Source organism: Salmo salar, chromosome ssa13, assembly GCF_905237065.1.
Source record: "Salmo salar chromosome ssa13, Ssal_v3.1, whole genome shotgun sequence".
NCBI lineage: Eukaryota > Metazoa > Chordata > Actinopteri > Salmoniformes > Salmonidae > Salmo > Salmo salar.
Window position 1 is genome coordinate 99,348,731 of NC_059454.1, and position 16,476 is coordinate 99,365,206.

Genomic DNA, 16,476 nt, shown 5'->3' on the forward strand with positions numbered 1-16,476 from the left:
ATGAAGCAGCATCTCATTTGCTCCTGGAGTGAGGTGTCCCTTTGAAATATACCCAGAGTCAAGGAGCAAATCTCTCTATTGCCTGCCCCCTGTCTGAAAAGCCTTCGCTCATGGAGAGAGAAAGAGAGAGAACAACACTCATCCCTAAAACTTAAACTGTCTGAGGAAACAAAAAAAACACACTAGGACTTTTGACCGATACTGATACTGGACTGCTGCTGTCATGGACTTAGCTAGCTGGGAAGACTAGCATCTGGAGTTAAAAAATCCTTAAAGAGGTTCTTAGGATTTATCAGAATATGTGCAGACACTTTATGCTAAGTACTTTTTAAAATATACATAGTCAAACTGCGAGTAGATGAGAGTACTGTAGTTGTGAAATACATTAATTGAATTGACAATCTTTCTAATTTTCTCCTCCTCATGTCAGCTAAAATGATCAGAATGTTATTTGGTACAGAAAACAAGTAACAAGGATGGTAGCACTAAAAAGCAGCTACATCTAATAATTACCTCAGTCAACAGTACAGAGCTAAACTGAGCTGTTCCTGCCTTCCGGTGTTTCATCTATTATTCATTGATAGTGAAAGGACTCTTATGAGTCTATTTGTGAGTTGGCTACATGGTGTACTGGTCTGCGTCTGAAATGGCTCCCTATTCCCTATATAGTGTGCTACATTTGACCAGAGCCCTCGTCTAGGCTCTGCCGCTAGCTTTCACCTCGCCACAACGTGAGCCTGGGAGCCGAGGGTAGCCCTGGTAAAACGTAGCACACTATACAGGGAAAAGGATGGCAAAATATTCCATTTTATACACAGCCATTATGGTCTTGTCCCACTGACTTACCCGGATGTTGTCCTCCTGGCGGTACTGTTTCCAGTTGCAGCCCGTGTCGCTGAACATGAGGAGGAAGGAGGAGACCCAGTCTGAGCTGCCGTAGCGACCCTGCGTGGCCACGGCTGTGATCTCTGTCCGCTCCCCCAGGTCCACCTCCAACCACTGGTACTTATTAGACTCCACAGGAGCCCAGCCTCCAGCACCTGCAGGAAATACCGCACAGAGATACCACATATTGTAATTCTTTGGGAAGGTTTCTCTGACACAGATTAAGCCTAATAGTAAACTAAAGAGCATTTTCAATGGAGATTATCAAACATGTAATTTATTGTTTATAATAATAATAATCTATTAATAGATTGTTGAGCAGCATTGTGCCTCTCAAAATAAAGTGTTACCGTGAACCATTTAAGAGGAGCACATGCGTAAGACATAATCAGTGTACACATACAGCACAGTGTACATGATCAGTACAGTGTATATCCTCATTGGGAATGAAGCAGTACAGTGTATATCCTCAGTGGGAATGAAGCAGTACAGTGTATTTCCTCAGTGGGAATGAAGCAGTACAGTGTATATCCTCATTGGGAATGAAGCAGTACAGTGTATATCCTCAATGGGAATGAAGCAGTACAGTGTATATCCTCATTGGGAATGAAGCAGTACAGTGTATATCCTCAGTGGGAATGAAGCAGTACAGTGTATATCCTCATTGGGAATGAAGCAGTACAGTGTATATCCTCATTGGGAATGAAGCAGTACAGTGTATATCCTCAGTGTACATGATCAGTACAGTGTATATCCTCAGTGGGAATGAAGCAGTACAGTGTATATCCTCATTGGGAATGAAGCAGTACAGTGTATATCCTCATTGGGAATGAAGCAGTACAGTGTATATCCTCAGTGGGAATGAAGCAGTACAGTGTATATCCTCAGTGGGAATGAAGCAGTACAGTGTATATCCTCAGTGGGAATGAAGCAGTACAGTGTATATCCTCAGCGGGAATGAAGCAGTACAGTGTATATCCTCAGCGGGAATGAAGCAGTACAGTGTATATCCTCAGTGGGAATGAAGAAGTACAGTGTATATCCTCATTGGGAATGAAGCAGTACAGTGTATATCCTCATTGGGAATGAAGCAGTACAGTGTATATGCTCAGTGGGAATGAAGCAGTACAGTGTATATCCTCAGTGGGAATGAAGCAGTACAGTGTATATCCTCAGTGGGAATGAAGCAGTACAGTGTATATCCTCAGTGGGAATGAAGCAGTACAGTGTATATCATCAGTGGGATTGAAGCAGCCTTGCACTGCGAGACCTAACCTGAAAACATCTACATCCATTACAGAGCTGGTGGCAAAACGAGGATGCATGATCCGCCATCAGGTACTGTGCACACAACCTGATGTTTATTTCAAGACATACAAACACGAGAGAAATACTTCCCAGGTGTCATTGACATTCAGGGCCATTTTGTGAGCAGGGGTCACTCTCCATTGTATGATAAAGAAGAGCAGTTTCTATCATGCAACTGGTTAAAATGTGCAGAAAGTGTCCAAGTCTCTCATGGGATTCACATTAAAGTAACCACTCAAGCTGGAGCTCTGCATGGTCATGACTGCAGTAGTTTATAGAGTCAATCCCCTAAACAGACACTTGTCAAGTGCAGTACCATCAGCTGCTTTTTGGGGGGAAGATTTTACTTGCAATGACTGTGATATATGGTTGTCTTACCTACCTTAGTTGAATGTACCGACTAAGTGGCTTTAGAAAAGAGCGTCTGGTAAATGACCAAACGTTCATGTTAATGTAGATAGAAGAAAAATAGAGCAATATGATCAACAGAGTGACCTATTCCATGAAACATCACAACAGGTTGTGGACCAGGAACAGGCATGTGGCTTCTGCAAGAGCCAGGAGGAGGGAGAGAGGGAAACCAGCCGGATAGAGACATGAGAAGGAGGGAGAGAGGGAAACCAGCCGGATAGAGACATGATGAGGAGGAGGGAGAGAGGGAAACCAGCCGGATAGAGACATGAGGAGGAGGGAGAGAGGGAAACCAGCCGGATAGAGACATGAGGAGGAGGGAGAGAGGGAAACCAGCCGGATAGAGACATGAGGAGGAGGGAGAGAGGAAAGCCAGTCGGATGAAATGGCACTCTGTAGAATGGAGACGCCACCGTGAGAAAGGAGGGACGACAGGATGAGAAGTGTGCTAATGTCTGTGAGAGAAGGGAAGCATAAAGTGCTGAGTCGGGCCAAAGTGCAGCCTCAGAGCCCCGGACGCCAGATGGACAGAACGGGAGCAGAGCTGTCTAGAGGAGGTGCCCAGGTTTCCAGCAGGGTCGGCAAAAGACAGAACACAAGACAGCTAGAGGGCCTAGCACAGAAATGACTCATACCGCAGCTGCCAATAGAAATGCCCCAATAAGCTGCAGCATGCCTTACTCTATACAGAGAGAGAACACACAGAGCCTTTTAAGTACCCAACACAAAAGACACCGAGGTTAAAGACCATTTAACATTTGGTACCAAGTTGATGTCATCTAACTAAGCTGACGCAAATAGTCTCCAGGAACCCCACAGGGACTTAGGGACCAGATTCCCCTGATTCTCCACACTTCACTCAAAGTGTGCACTTGCACACTACACATATTACGTAGCCTACATGTAAGGTTCTATTAAATTACATCCTTCGGCACCTGCACCAAATATAATCTAGTAAAATACTATACACATATACTACGTACATTTGTGTATATTGACCTGTGGTTAATTCCTTCTGGACTCAAAGTGATGGGGCCCTTTATATTCCTACTTTACCGTTTATATAACCGTCTGTTGGTTGTACTCACACTACTGTCTGGTCTGGTCCGGGTTAAGGCAACAAGCTGCCTGTATGGGTTGGCATTTAGGACATGAGGCAGTGAAAGGCCTGGTTTAATAAGTACTTAACTTTAGTAGCAGACAGACATTGCCATTGACACAGCGATGAGAGGGAGAGCGAACACGTTGACCTTTGTTCATTACTGGTGATGGAATAGAGAGCAGAGAGAGCATGCAGGGGAGACAAAGAGGAGCAGAATACACAATACCAGGAGGGTATCCAGCTATGAAGACTCTGGCCCTGGTCAAAAGTAGTGCACTACATAGGGAAAAAAGTAAAGCACTATAATAACAGGGTGCCATTTGGGACGCAAACCAGAGACAGAATAAAGGGGTGTTTTTTTTCAAGCAATTAACACATTCATATTTTTATTCTGTCTTGAAAATGGGCAATTATTGCTACCACGGGAAGGCTAATGGCTGCTAATGGTTGCTGGGAAGGCCTGTATGGGGCTGCGTTCCAAATGGAACCCTATTCCATATTTAGTGCAATCAATGGACCAGGGCTCAAAAGTAGTGGGGAATATGATACCATTTGGGACATATCCCTGGATTCCCATTGTGTTCTCCCTCTCTGTCTGCAGTGCTGTCTGTTCAAATGAAGGAAATCTCCCCTGATCTTCTCTTTAGTCCCTGACTGGAACGGACAGGGCTGCTGCTTTTCCCACTGTGCATGGTTATTAGGGTTAATGTAGGGTCAGGAATATGGTCATTATACCACCGCTATGCTGCTGCCCATTCAAATAAACAACAATGATATACACTGTATTCAGACATTCATATTCCTTAACTTATTCCACATTTGTTGGTGTTACAGCATGAATTCAAAATGGATTAAAAAAAAAAATAAATTAAAAATCACCCGCCTACACACAATACCCCATAATGACAAAGTGAAAACATGTTTTTAGACATTTTTGCTAATGTATTTAAAATGAAATACAGTGAGATCTCATTTACATAATTATCCACACGCCTCTGCTATGACATTCCAAATTGATTTATAGATTGTTGAAAGTTTCCAAGAGCACAGTGGTCTCCATCATTGGGAAATTGAAAAAAATATGGAACTACCCAGATTCTGCCTAGCGCTGGCTGTCTGACCAAACTGAGCAACCGGGCAAGAAGGATCTTGGCCAGGGAGGTGACCAAGAACATAATGACCACTTCGACAGAACTACAGAGTTCCTTGGCTGAGATGGGAGAACCTGCCACAAGGACAACAGCACTTCATCAATCTGGGCTTTAAGGGAGAGTGGCCAGATGGAAGCCTATCCTGAGAAAAAGGCACATGACAGCACACCTGGAAAAAGAAACGTGAAAGACCCTGAGATATGGCAAAATATTCTGTGGTCTGATGAGACAAATGTAACCCTTTGGCATGAATGTAAAACGCTGTCTGGAGAAAACCAGGGACAGCTCTTCACCCGTCTAACACCATCCCTACCGTGAAGCATGAGGGTGGCAGCATCATGCTATGGGGATGCTTTTCAGCAGCAGGGACTGGGACACTGGTAAGGATAGAGGGAACAATGACTGGAGTCAAATACAGGCAATTCCTTGATCAGAACCTGCTTCAGAGGCAAATTACCATAGACTAGGGCAAAGGTTACCGTTCCAACAGCACAATGACCCCAAGCATACAGCCAAAGCAACGCTGGAATGGCTTCAGAACAACAATGTGAAAGTCCTTGAGTGGCACAGCCAAAGCCAGACTTAAATCCCATTGAAAATCTGTGAAAAGACTTGAACATCACTGTTCACCACCACCCCACATCTAACTTAACAAAGCTTCAGTAAATCTACATGAAAGAATGGGAGAAAATCCCCAAATCCAGATGTGCAAAGCTGATACAGACATGCCCAAGACGACTCCAAGCTGCAATCGCCAAAGTTGCTTCTACAAAGTATTGATTCAGGGGTGTGAATATTTGATATTTCTGCATTTGATTTTCAATAAATCTGCAAAAATTTCTAAAAACACGTTTTCACTTTGTCATTATGGGGTATTGTGTGTAGATGGGTGAGAAAACAAATATATTTAATACATTTTAATTCAGGCTGTAACACAACAACATTTGGAATAAGTCAAGGGGTATGAATATTTTCTGAAGGCACTGTATCTGACTAAAAGTCTGAAAATATAAACATTATCAGTGGCATCTAATCATTTGTCCATAATCAACACTAACTATTTGAGTTTTTCATAGGCAAATGTTGTTGTTTTTTCGGTGACAAATTGTGGTACATTTCTCTAATGCCATATCTACTACCCAGTGGGAAAAACTTGTTGAAATAATGTCATCACAACCTTGTAAACTGGTTGAAATTATGTTATGATTTGCCTTGTCAGAAGTACCCCACAGAGAGAGCCATGGTTGGTTACCACAGTGAGTGGAATCACACAGTACTGCAAACACTATCATTTTCTAAGGTTCTACAAAATACAACTTTTCTTTTCTTCACAGATCAGTGGTGAATTCCATCACGAGTCACCAATGTAGCTGTAGGGTTTCTAAATTGAATTATCCCTTTACTCTCTGTTCCAATAAATCTCTACCCTCTTGTCTTTAGATTTGGTCATGTTGTGTATGACAGGCCTTCCAACCAGGAAGATAAAATCACTCAGACTTTTCTCCTCTTCCTGTTATGGGGTGCGTCCAAAATGGCACCCTATTCCAGGTATCATCCACTAGATTGAGCCACAGGACCATTTTTTTATTGAGCGGATGGACAGGAGGCTGGAACATAATTCAAAAATCATTTCTAGACTGTAAATGTATCCACAAGAAGCCCAAACAGATATAATATTTGACTAAAACACAATTTCAAACCTTGCTTACATGTATTTATTTAAATTTTTTCCCCCTTTATTTAAATAGGCAAGTCAGTTAAGAAGAATTTCTTATTTTCAATGACAGCCTAGGAACAGTGGGTTAACTGCCTTGTTCAGGGGAAGAACGACAGACTTTTACCTTGTCAGCTCACGGATTCGATCTTGCAATCTTTTGGTTGCTAGTCCAACGTGCTAACCTCTAAGCTACCTGCCGCCCCTGTATACGACCACATATCTATTTATTAATACGTTGGAACATATTTCTGTTGTTTTTACAGTCTTTTATGTCCAACAATTAATTAATAAAAAATATATATTTTGGTTAACAAATATATATTTTTAAATATTATTGGTGCCTAGTTTTCAATATTTGTCCACCCTCCCCTTGCGAGGGTAACGGCACTTTTTCTATAATGTTTTATGAGATTGGAGAACACATTGGGAGGGATCTTAGACCATTCCTCCATACAGAATCTGTCCAGATCCTTGATGTCCTTCGGTCTGTGCTTGTGGACTGCCCTGTTCAATTCAAACCACCGGTTTCCAATGAGGTTCAAGTCTCGAGACTGAGATGGCCATTGCTAATGTTGATTTTGTGGTCAATTAACCATTTTCTTTGTGGATTTTGATGTGTGCTTGGGGTCATTGTCTTGCTGGAAGATCCACTTGCGGCCAAGTTTCAGCCTCTTTGCAGAGGCAACCAGGGTTTTGGGTAAAATGTCCTGGTACTTTGTAGAGTTCATAATGCAGTTGACCTTAACCACATACCAAGGGGCCCTTGTTATCTTCTGCATATGCATCCTTCTTTCGAGGCCAAACCCACCTCTGGTGTGTGTGGTCAGAGCAATTTTGTAACTCCAGTTGTTTACATGTGTTGGTTGTTCTCAATAAAGGCTTTTTTATGGCAACCCTTACAAAGAGCCTATTGGCATGGAGATGGCGTCTCATTGTAGATTTGGAGAATTGGTGACCCCAAGATACGACCAAGTTCTGTAATTCTCCAAATGTGACCACTTTTCTTTGCGTTCAAAAATATCGTCCTCACTGTGCGTGGGGACAAGATACACATGCATCCAATACCAGGCAAGTTTAGCACTATTCCAGTGGTTTTAAATTTCATAATTGTTGCCCTAATGGTAGTAAGTGGTATATTTGTTTTTTTTCAGTCGATTTTTTTGCACCCATTTCCTCATTTATGAAAGTCAACCACAATTAGAATATTTTTATTTGTGAGTTCTTTGCTATTTCCCATGCTGATGGATGACAAATCAATTTTACATGTGTGTTACCTCCTTTTTATACCCCAGTGAAAAAGGAAGCTATGGAAGGCCACAACACAGTTCATTTAAGTAGAATGTTAATGTAGATTTTATTTAGTTCATCATTATTTATAAGACTCTTTAGGGGTGCCAATCATTTTGACACATACAGTACTTTTTTAAAACTTGTTAAACAAAATCTCTTTCTCAGAGTAATTGTATTAGTACAAAATAATACAAACTGTGCACTTTTAGGACAACACAATATAGCTTGGTATTTGTATTATTTATTTCATACAGTCTTTTTTGCTCATCTTTATGTTTGTATTTATTATTTGTATTTATTATTGCTGCCAAGGCAGCAGCTCCTCTTCCTGGGGTCAAAACACATTAAGGCACTTACATTATATTTAAAACAAAATATAAAACACCATTACATATCTACAATACAAAATGTATAATACCGCCATAGAACAATATCACAATGTACGTGTGTGTAGTGTGTGTATGCTAGCGTGTGTGTAAGTATGTGTGTCTGTACCTGTGTGTGTAAGTATGTGTGTCTGTGTGTGTGTGTGTGTGTTCTCTTCACAGTCCCTGCCGTTCCATAAGATGTATTTATATCTATTTTTTAAGAGATTCTACTGTTTGCATCAGTTACCTGATGTGGAATAGAGTTCCACGTAGTCATGGCTCTACAGTATGTAGCACTGTGCACCTCCCATACCATAGCCTGTTCTGGACTTGGGGATTGTGAAGAGAACTCTAGTGACTTGTCTTGTGTGGTATGCATGGGTGTTCGAGCTGTGTGCTAGTAGTTTAAAATTTTAAAACAGACAGCTCGGTGCACTCAGCTTGTCAACACTACTTTCAAAAACAAGTAGTGATGAAGTCAATCTCTCCTCCACTTTGAGCCATGAGAGATTGACATTAGAGGTCGACCGATTAACCGGAATGGCTGATTAATTAGGGCCGATTTCAAGTTTTCATAACAATCGGTAATCGGTATTTTTGGCCACCTATTTGCCGATCTTTTTCTTTTACTTGTTTATTTAACTAGGCAAGTCAGATTAAGAACACATTCTTATTTTCAATGACGGCCTAGGAACAGGGGTTAACTGCCTTATTCAGGGATTCGTTTTTGCAACCTTCTGGTTACTAGTCCAACGCTCTAACCACCTGCCTTACATTGCACTCCACGAGGAGCCTGCATGGCAGGCTGACTACCTGTTACGCGAGGGCAGGAAGAAGCCAAGGTAAGTTGCTAGCTAGCATTAAACTTATCTTATAAAAAACTATCAATCTTAACATAATCACTAGTTAACTACACATGGTTGATGATATTACTAGTTTATCTATCGTGTCCTGCGTTGCATATAATCGATGCGGTGCCTATTAATTTCTCATCGAATCACAGCCTACTTCGACTAAAGGGGTGATGATTTAACAAGCGCATTTTCGAAAAAAGCACTGTCGTTGCACCAATGTACCTAACCATAAACATCAATGCCTTTCTTTAAAATCAATACACAAGTATATATTTTTAAACCTGCATATTTAGTGAATATTGCCTGCTAACATGAAATTGTGTCACTGCTCTTGCGTTCATTGCCTGGCTCGTTGCGAACTAATTTGCCAGAATTTTACGTAATTATGACATACTATTGAAGGTTGTGCAATGTAACAGGAATATTTAGACTTAGGGATGCCACCCGTTAGATAAAATATGGACCGGTTCCGTATTTCACTGAAAGAAAAAAACGTTTTGTTTTCGAGATGATAGTTTCCGGATTCGACCATATTAATGACCTAAGGCTCATATTTCTGTGTGTTTATTATATTATAATTAAGTCTATGATTTGATAGAGCAGTCTGACTGAGCAGTGGTAGGCACCAGCAAGCTCGTAAGCATTCATTCAAACAGCACTTTCGTGCATTTTGCCAGCAGCTCTTTGCAATGCATTGCGCTGTTTATGACTTCAAGCCTGTCAACTCCCAAGATTATGCTGGTGTAACCGATGTCAAATGGCTAGCTAGTTAGCGGGTGCGCGCTAATAGCGTTTCAAACGTCACTCGCTCTGAGACTTGGAGTAGTTGTTCCCCTTGCTCTACATGGGTAACGCTGCTTCGAGGGTGGCTGTTGTCGATGTGTTCCTGGTTCGAGCCCAGGTAGGAGCGAGGAGAGGGACGGAAGCTATACTGTTACACTGGCAATACTAAAGTGCCTATAAGAACAGCCAATAGTCAAAGGTATATGAAATACAATTCGTATAGAGAGAAATAGTCCTATAATTCCTATAATAACTACAACCTAAAACTTCTTACCTGGGAATATTGAAGACTCATGTTAAAAGGAACCACCAGCTTTCATATGTTCCCATGTTCTGAGCAAGGCACTTAAACGTTAGCTTTCTTACATGGCACATATTGCACTTTTACTTTCTTCTCCAACACTGTTTTTGCATTATTTAAACCACATTGAACATATTTCATTATTTATTTGAGGCTAAATTGATTTCATTTATGTATTATATTAAGTTAAAATAAGTGTTCATTCAGTATTATTGTAATTGTCATTATTACAAATACATGTAAAAAAAAAATAGGCAGATTAATCGGTACCGGCTTTTTTTGGCCCTCCAATAAATCGGTACCGGTGTTGAAAAATCATAATCGGTCGACCTCTAATTGACATGCATATCACTAATGTAAGCTACTGTACCCGTGTACATTTAAGTGCCAGCCGTACTGCTCTGTTCTGAGCCAGTTGTAATTTTCCAAGTCCTTTGTGGCACCTGACCACACGACTGAACAGTAGTCCAGGTGAGACAAAACTAGGACCCGTAGGACCTGCCTTGTTGATAGTGTTGTTAAGATGGCAGAGTAGCGCTTTATTGTGGACAGACTTCTACCCCATCTTAGCTACTGTTGTATCTACATGTTTTGACCATGACAGTTTACAATCCAGGGTTACTGCAGGCAGTTTAGTCACCTCAATTTGCTCAATTTCCACATTATTCATTACAAAATTTAGTTGAGGTTTAGGGTTTAGTGAATTATTTGTCCCAAATGAAATGCTTTTAGTTTTTCAAATATTTAGGACTAACTTATTCCTTGCCACCCATTCTGAAACTAACTTTGTTAATTGTTGCAGCCATTTCAGTCACTGTAGTAGTTGACATGTATACTGTTAAACAGATAAACAGATAAGATGACGCCGACAGAAAGGGCTGCCTCGCTTCTAGTCCTTAGGAAACTTTGCAGTATTTAGTTTTTTTTCTGTATTATTTCTTATATTGTTAGCCCAGAAAATCTTAAGTGTTATTACACACAGCTGGGAAGAACTATTGGATATCAGAGCAACGTCAACTTATCAGCATTACGACCAGGAATACAACTTTCCCGAAGCGGATCCTTTGTTCGAAAACCACCCAGGGCACTTGAACAGATTCCAGAGGCTGACCCAAAACAACGCCGCCGGAGAAGATGTAGACGGAGTGGTCTTCTGGTCAGACTTCGGAGGCGCGCACACCACCCACCGCTTCCAAGTATATTACTCGCTAATGTCTCTAGATAACAAGGTAGACAACATTAGGGCAAAGGTTGCTTTCCAGAGAGACATCAGGGATTGTAACATACTCTGTTTCACAGAAACATGGTTCTCTCTGGATATGCTGTCGGAGTCGGTACAGTCACCTAGATTATTTGTGCGTCGCGCCGACAGGAATAAACATCACTCCAGGGAGAATAAGGGCGGGGGTGTATGTTTCATGATTAACGACTCGTGGTGTAATTGTAACAACATATGGGAACTCAAGTCCTTTGTTCACCTGACCTAGAATTCCTCAATCAAATGCTGACCGTAGTATCCCCCAAGGGAATTTTCATTGGTTATTGTCACAGCCGTGTATATCCCCCCTCAAGCCGAAACCACAACAGCCCTCAAGGAACTTCACTGGGCTTTATGCAAACTGCAAACCATAAATCCTGAGGCTGCATTTATTGTAGCTGGGGATTTAAACAAAGCAAATTTGAGAACAAGGCTACCTAAATTCTATCAGCATATTGACAGTAGCACTTGCGCTAGAAAAACATTGGATCTGTCATGCCCTGATCTGTTTCACCTGTCCTTGTGATTGTCTCCACCCCCTCCAGGTGTCGCTTATTTTCCCTGGTGTATTTATCCCTGTGTTTCCTGTCTCTATGTGCCAGTTCGTCTTGTATGTTCAAGTCAACCAGCGTGTTTTTCCTATGCTGCTGCTTTTCTATTCTCTTTTACTAGTCCTCCCGGTTTTTACTCCATTCCCGCCTGCCTGACCATTCTGCCTGCCCTGACCTCGAGCCTGCATGCCATTCTGTACCTCTGGAATTCTGAATTGGTTTTAACCTTTTGCCTGTCCACGACCATTCTCTTGCCTACCCCTTTTGGATTGTTAATAAACATCTTGGACTCTAACCATCTGCCTCCTGTGTCTGCATCTGGGTCTCATCTTGTGCCCTTATAGGATCACTGCTACTCTAACTTTCACGATGCAAACAAGGCCCTCCCTCGCCCTCCTTTCGGCAAAAACCTTTGCTCCTCCCTTCCTATGGGCAGAAACTCAAACAGGATGTACCAGTGCTATTCATTGCTGGACTGACCAATCGGAATCCACGCTTCAAGATTGTTTTGATCAAGCGGACTGGAACATGTTCCGGGTAGCCTCAGAGAATAATATCGACGTATACGCTGATTCAGTGAGTGAGTTTATAAGGAAGTGTATAGGAGATGTTGTACCTACTACGACTATTAAAACCTACCCTAACCAAAAACCGTGGATAAATCGTTAATCATGGAAAGGTGACTGGGGATATGGCCGAATACAAACAGTGTAGTTATTCCTTCCGCAAGGCAATCAAACAAGCGAAATGTCAGTATAGTGACAAAGTGATGTCGCAATTCAACGAGACAGACCCGAGACATATGTGGCTGGGTCTACAGAAAATCACAGACTACAAAATGAAAGTCAGCCACGTCACGGACACCGACGTCTTGCATCACACTGCACACTGCCCTATCCCATCTGGACAAGACAAATAACCATGTAAGAATGTTGTTCATTGACCATAGCTCCGGATGCAACACCATAGTACCCTCCAAGCTCATCATTAAGCCTGAGGCCCTGGGTCTCAACCCCGCCCTGCGCAATTGGGTCCTGGACTTCCTGACGGGCTGCCCTCAGGTGGTGAAGGTAGGAAACAACACCTCCACTTTTCTGATCTTCAACACTGTGGCCCCACAAGGGTGCATGCTCAGCCCCCTCCTATTCTGCCTGTTCACCATGCCTGTGTGGCCATGCACGCTTCCAACTCAATCATCAAGTTTGCAGATGACACAACAGTAGTAGGCTTGATTACCAACAACAATGAGACAGCCTACAAGGAGGTGGTGAGGGCACTCAGAGTATGGTGTCAGGAAAACAACCTCTCACTCAATGTCAACAAAACAAAGGAGATGATCGTGGACTTCAGGAAACAGCAGAGGGAGCACCCCCCTATCCACATCGATAGGACAGCAGAGGAGAAGGTGGAAAGTTTTAATTTCCTCTATGTAAATACCACGGACAAACTGAAATGGTCTACCTACACAGACAAGGTGGTGAAGAAGGCTCAACAGCGCCTCTTCAACCTTGGGAGGCTGAAGAAATTTGTCTTGTCACCTAAAACCTTCAAACTTCTACAGATGCACAATTGAGAGCATCCTGTCGGGCTGCATCACCGCCTGGTACGGCAACTGCACCGCCCACGACTGCAAGGCTCTCCAAAGGGTGGTGCTGTCTGCACAACGCATCACCGGGGGCAAACTACCTGCCCTTCAGGACACCTACAGCACCTGAAGGCCAAAAAGATCATCAAGGACAACAACCACCCTAGATTCTAGATGTAAGATTAAGCCATTTTGCCACAACTTTGGAAGTATGCTTGGGGTCATTGTCCATTTGGAAGACCCATTTGCGACCAAGCTTTAACTTCCTGACAGATGTCTTGAGATGTTGCTTCAATATATCCACATAATTTTCCTGCCTCATGATTCCATCTATTTTGTGAAGTGCACCAGTCCCTCCTGCAGCAAAGCACCCCCACAACATGATGCTGCCACCCCATGCTTCACAGTTGGGATGGTGTTCTTCGGCTTGCAAGCGTCCCCCTTTTTCCTCCAAACATAACGATGGTCATTATGGCCAAACAGTTCTATTTTTATTTCATCAGACCAGAGGATATTACTCCAAAAAGTACGATCTTTGTCCCCATGTGCATTTGCAAACCGTAGTCTGGCTTTTTTATGGCGGTTTTGGAGCAGTGGCTTCTTCCTTGCTGAGCGGCCTTTCAGGTTATGTCGATTTAGGACTCGTTTCACTGTGGATAAAGATATGTTTGTACCGGTTTCCTCCAGCATCTTCACAAGGTCCTTTGCTGTTGTTCTGGGATTGATTTGCACTTTTCGCACCAAAGTATGTTCATCTCTAGGAGACAGAACGTGTCTCCTTCCTGAGCGGTGTGATGGCTGCGTGGTCCCATGGTGTTTATACTTGCGTACTATTGTTTGTACAGCTGAACAATGTATCTTCAGGCGTTTGGAAATTGCTCCTAAGGATGAACGAGACTTGTGGAGGTCTACAATTTTTTTTCTGAGGTCTTGGCTGATTTCTTTAGATTTTCCCATGATGTCAAGCAAAGAGGCACTGAATTTGAAGGTAGGCCTTGAAATACATCCATAGGCACACCTCCAATTGACTCAAATGATGTCAATTAGCCTATCAGAAGCTTCTAAAGCCATGACATCATTTTCTGGAATTGTCCAAGCTGTTTAAAAGGTACAATAAACTTAGTGTATGTAAACTTCTCACCCACTGGAATTTTGATACAGTGAAATAATCTGTATAGTCTGTAAACAATTGTTGGAAAAATTACTTGTGTCATGTATAACTGTGTAGGTTCCGTCCCTCTCTTCGCCCCAACCTGGGCTCGAACCAGGGACCCTTGCACACATCAACAACTGACACCCACGAACCATCGTTACCCATCTCGCCACAAAAGCCGCAGCTCTTGCAACGCAAGGGGAACAACCACTTCAGGACTCAGAGCGAGTGACGTCACCGATTGAAACGCTGTTAGCGCGCACCACCGCTAACGAACTAGCCATTTCACATCGATTACACTCACCCCCCTTTTGACCTCCTCCTTTTCCGCAGCAACCAATGATCTGGGTCAACAGCATCAATGTAACTGTGTAGGTTCCGTCTCTCTCTTCGCCCCAACCTGGGCTCGAACCAGGGACCCTTGCACACATCAACAACTGACACCCACAAAGCATCGTTACCCATCTCGCCACAAAAGCCGCAGCTCTTGCAACGCAAGGGGAACAACCACTTCAGGTCTCAGAGCGAGTGACGTCACCGATTGAAACGCTATTAGCGCGCACCACCGCTAACTAACTAGCCATTTCACATCGGTTACACATGCACAAAGTAGATGTCCTAACCGACTTGCCAAAACTATAGTTTGTTTACAAGAAATTTGTGGAGTGGTTGAAAAATGAGTTTGAATGACTCCAACCTAAGTGTATGTAAACTTAGGACTTCAACTGTATATGCTGTATTTTATACCATCTATTACATCTTGACTATGCCGCTCTGTCATTGCTCATCCATATATTTATATGTATTGTGTGTATTAGGTAGTTGTTCTGGAATTGTTAGATATCACTGCACTGTTGGACCAAGAAACACAAGCATTTCAATACACTCGCAATAACATCTGCTAACCATGTGTATATGACCAATAAAATGTGATTTGATTTAAGTCATCCGCATACATAGACTCACTGGCTTTACTCAAAGCGGAATGACTTTTGCTTCCCTCCAGGCCTGAGGGCACACACTTTCTAGTAGGCTTAAATTGAAAATATGGTAAATAGGAGTGGCAATATTGTCCGCTATTATCGTCAGTAATTTCCATCCAAGTTGACAGACCCGGGTGGCTTTTTTTCACCTCTTCCACACTCACTTTACCGATTTCAAAATTACAATGCTTGTCTTTCATAATTTGGTCAGATATACTTGGATGTGTAGTGTCAGCATTTGTTGCTGGCAAATCATTAAAGAAGTTGGCAATATCAGTGGGTTTGTGAGCCATCTGATTCCATGAATGATGGAGCTGATTTAGCCTTTTTGACCAAATGTTCATTTAAGGTGCTCCAAAGTTTTTTTTACCATCATTCATCTCTCTTTCATAGTGTAGTTTCTTATTTTTATTCAGTTTAGTCACATGTTCCCTCAATTTGCTGTATGTTTGCCAATCGTTGTGCTGCCAGACTTATTTGCCATACCTTATTTGCCATACCTCTAAAGCATAAAATGTTTCAATTCCTCATCAATCCAAGGGGATTTAACAGTTTTTACAGTCATTTTCTTAATGGATGTGTGCTTATTAGTAACTGGAATAAGCAATTTCATAAATGTGTCAAGTGCAGTGTCTGGTTTCTCCTCATTTCACACCACAGAGCAGCAAATATTCTTTACATTATCTACATAAGAATCACTACAAAACTTACTGTATGACCTCTTATACACTATATTAGGCCCAGCCTTTGGAACTTTGGTTTTCCTAGACATGGCT

General features: G+C 42.2%; 1 protein-coding gene across 2 annotated transcripts in view; it reads right to left on the reverse strand.

Annotated features, from left to right (window-relative positions):
- Positions 1-16,476, reverse strand: part of cntnap3 (contactin associated protein family member 3) — a 186,863-nt gene that overhangs the window by 124,439 nt on the left and 45,948 nt on the right. For both annotated transcript variants that reach the window (XM_045692517.1, XM_045692516.1), the window contains exon 3: positions 847-1,040. In XM_045692517.1, the coding sequence (XP_045548473.1) occupies positions 847-1,040 (194 nt within the window). The remainder of the gene's footprint in view (positions 1-846; positions 1,041-16,476) is intronic.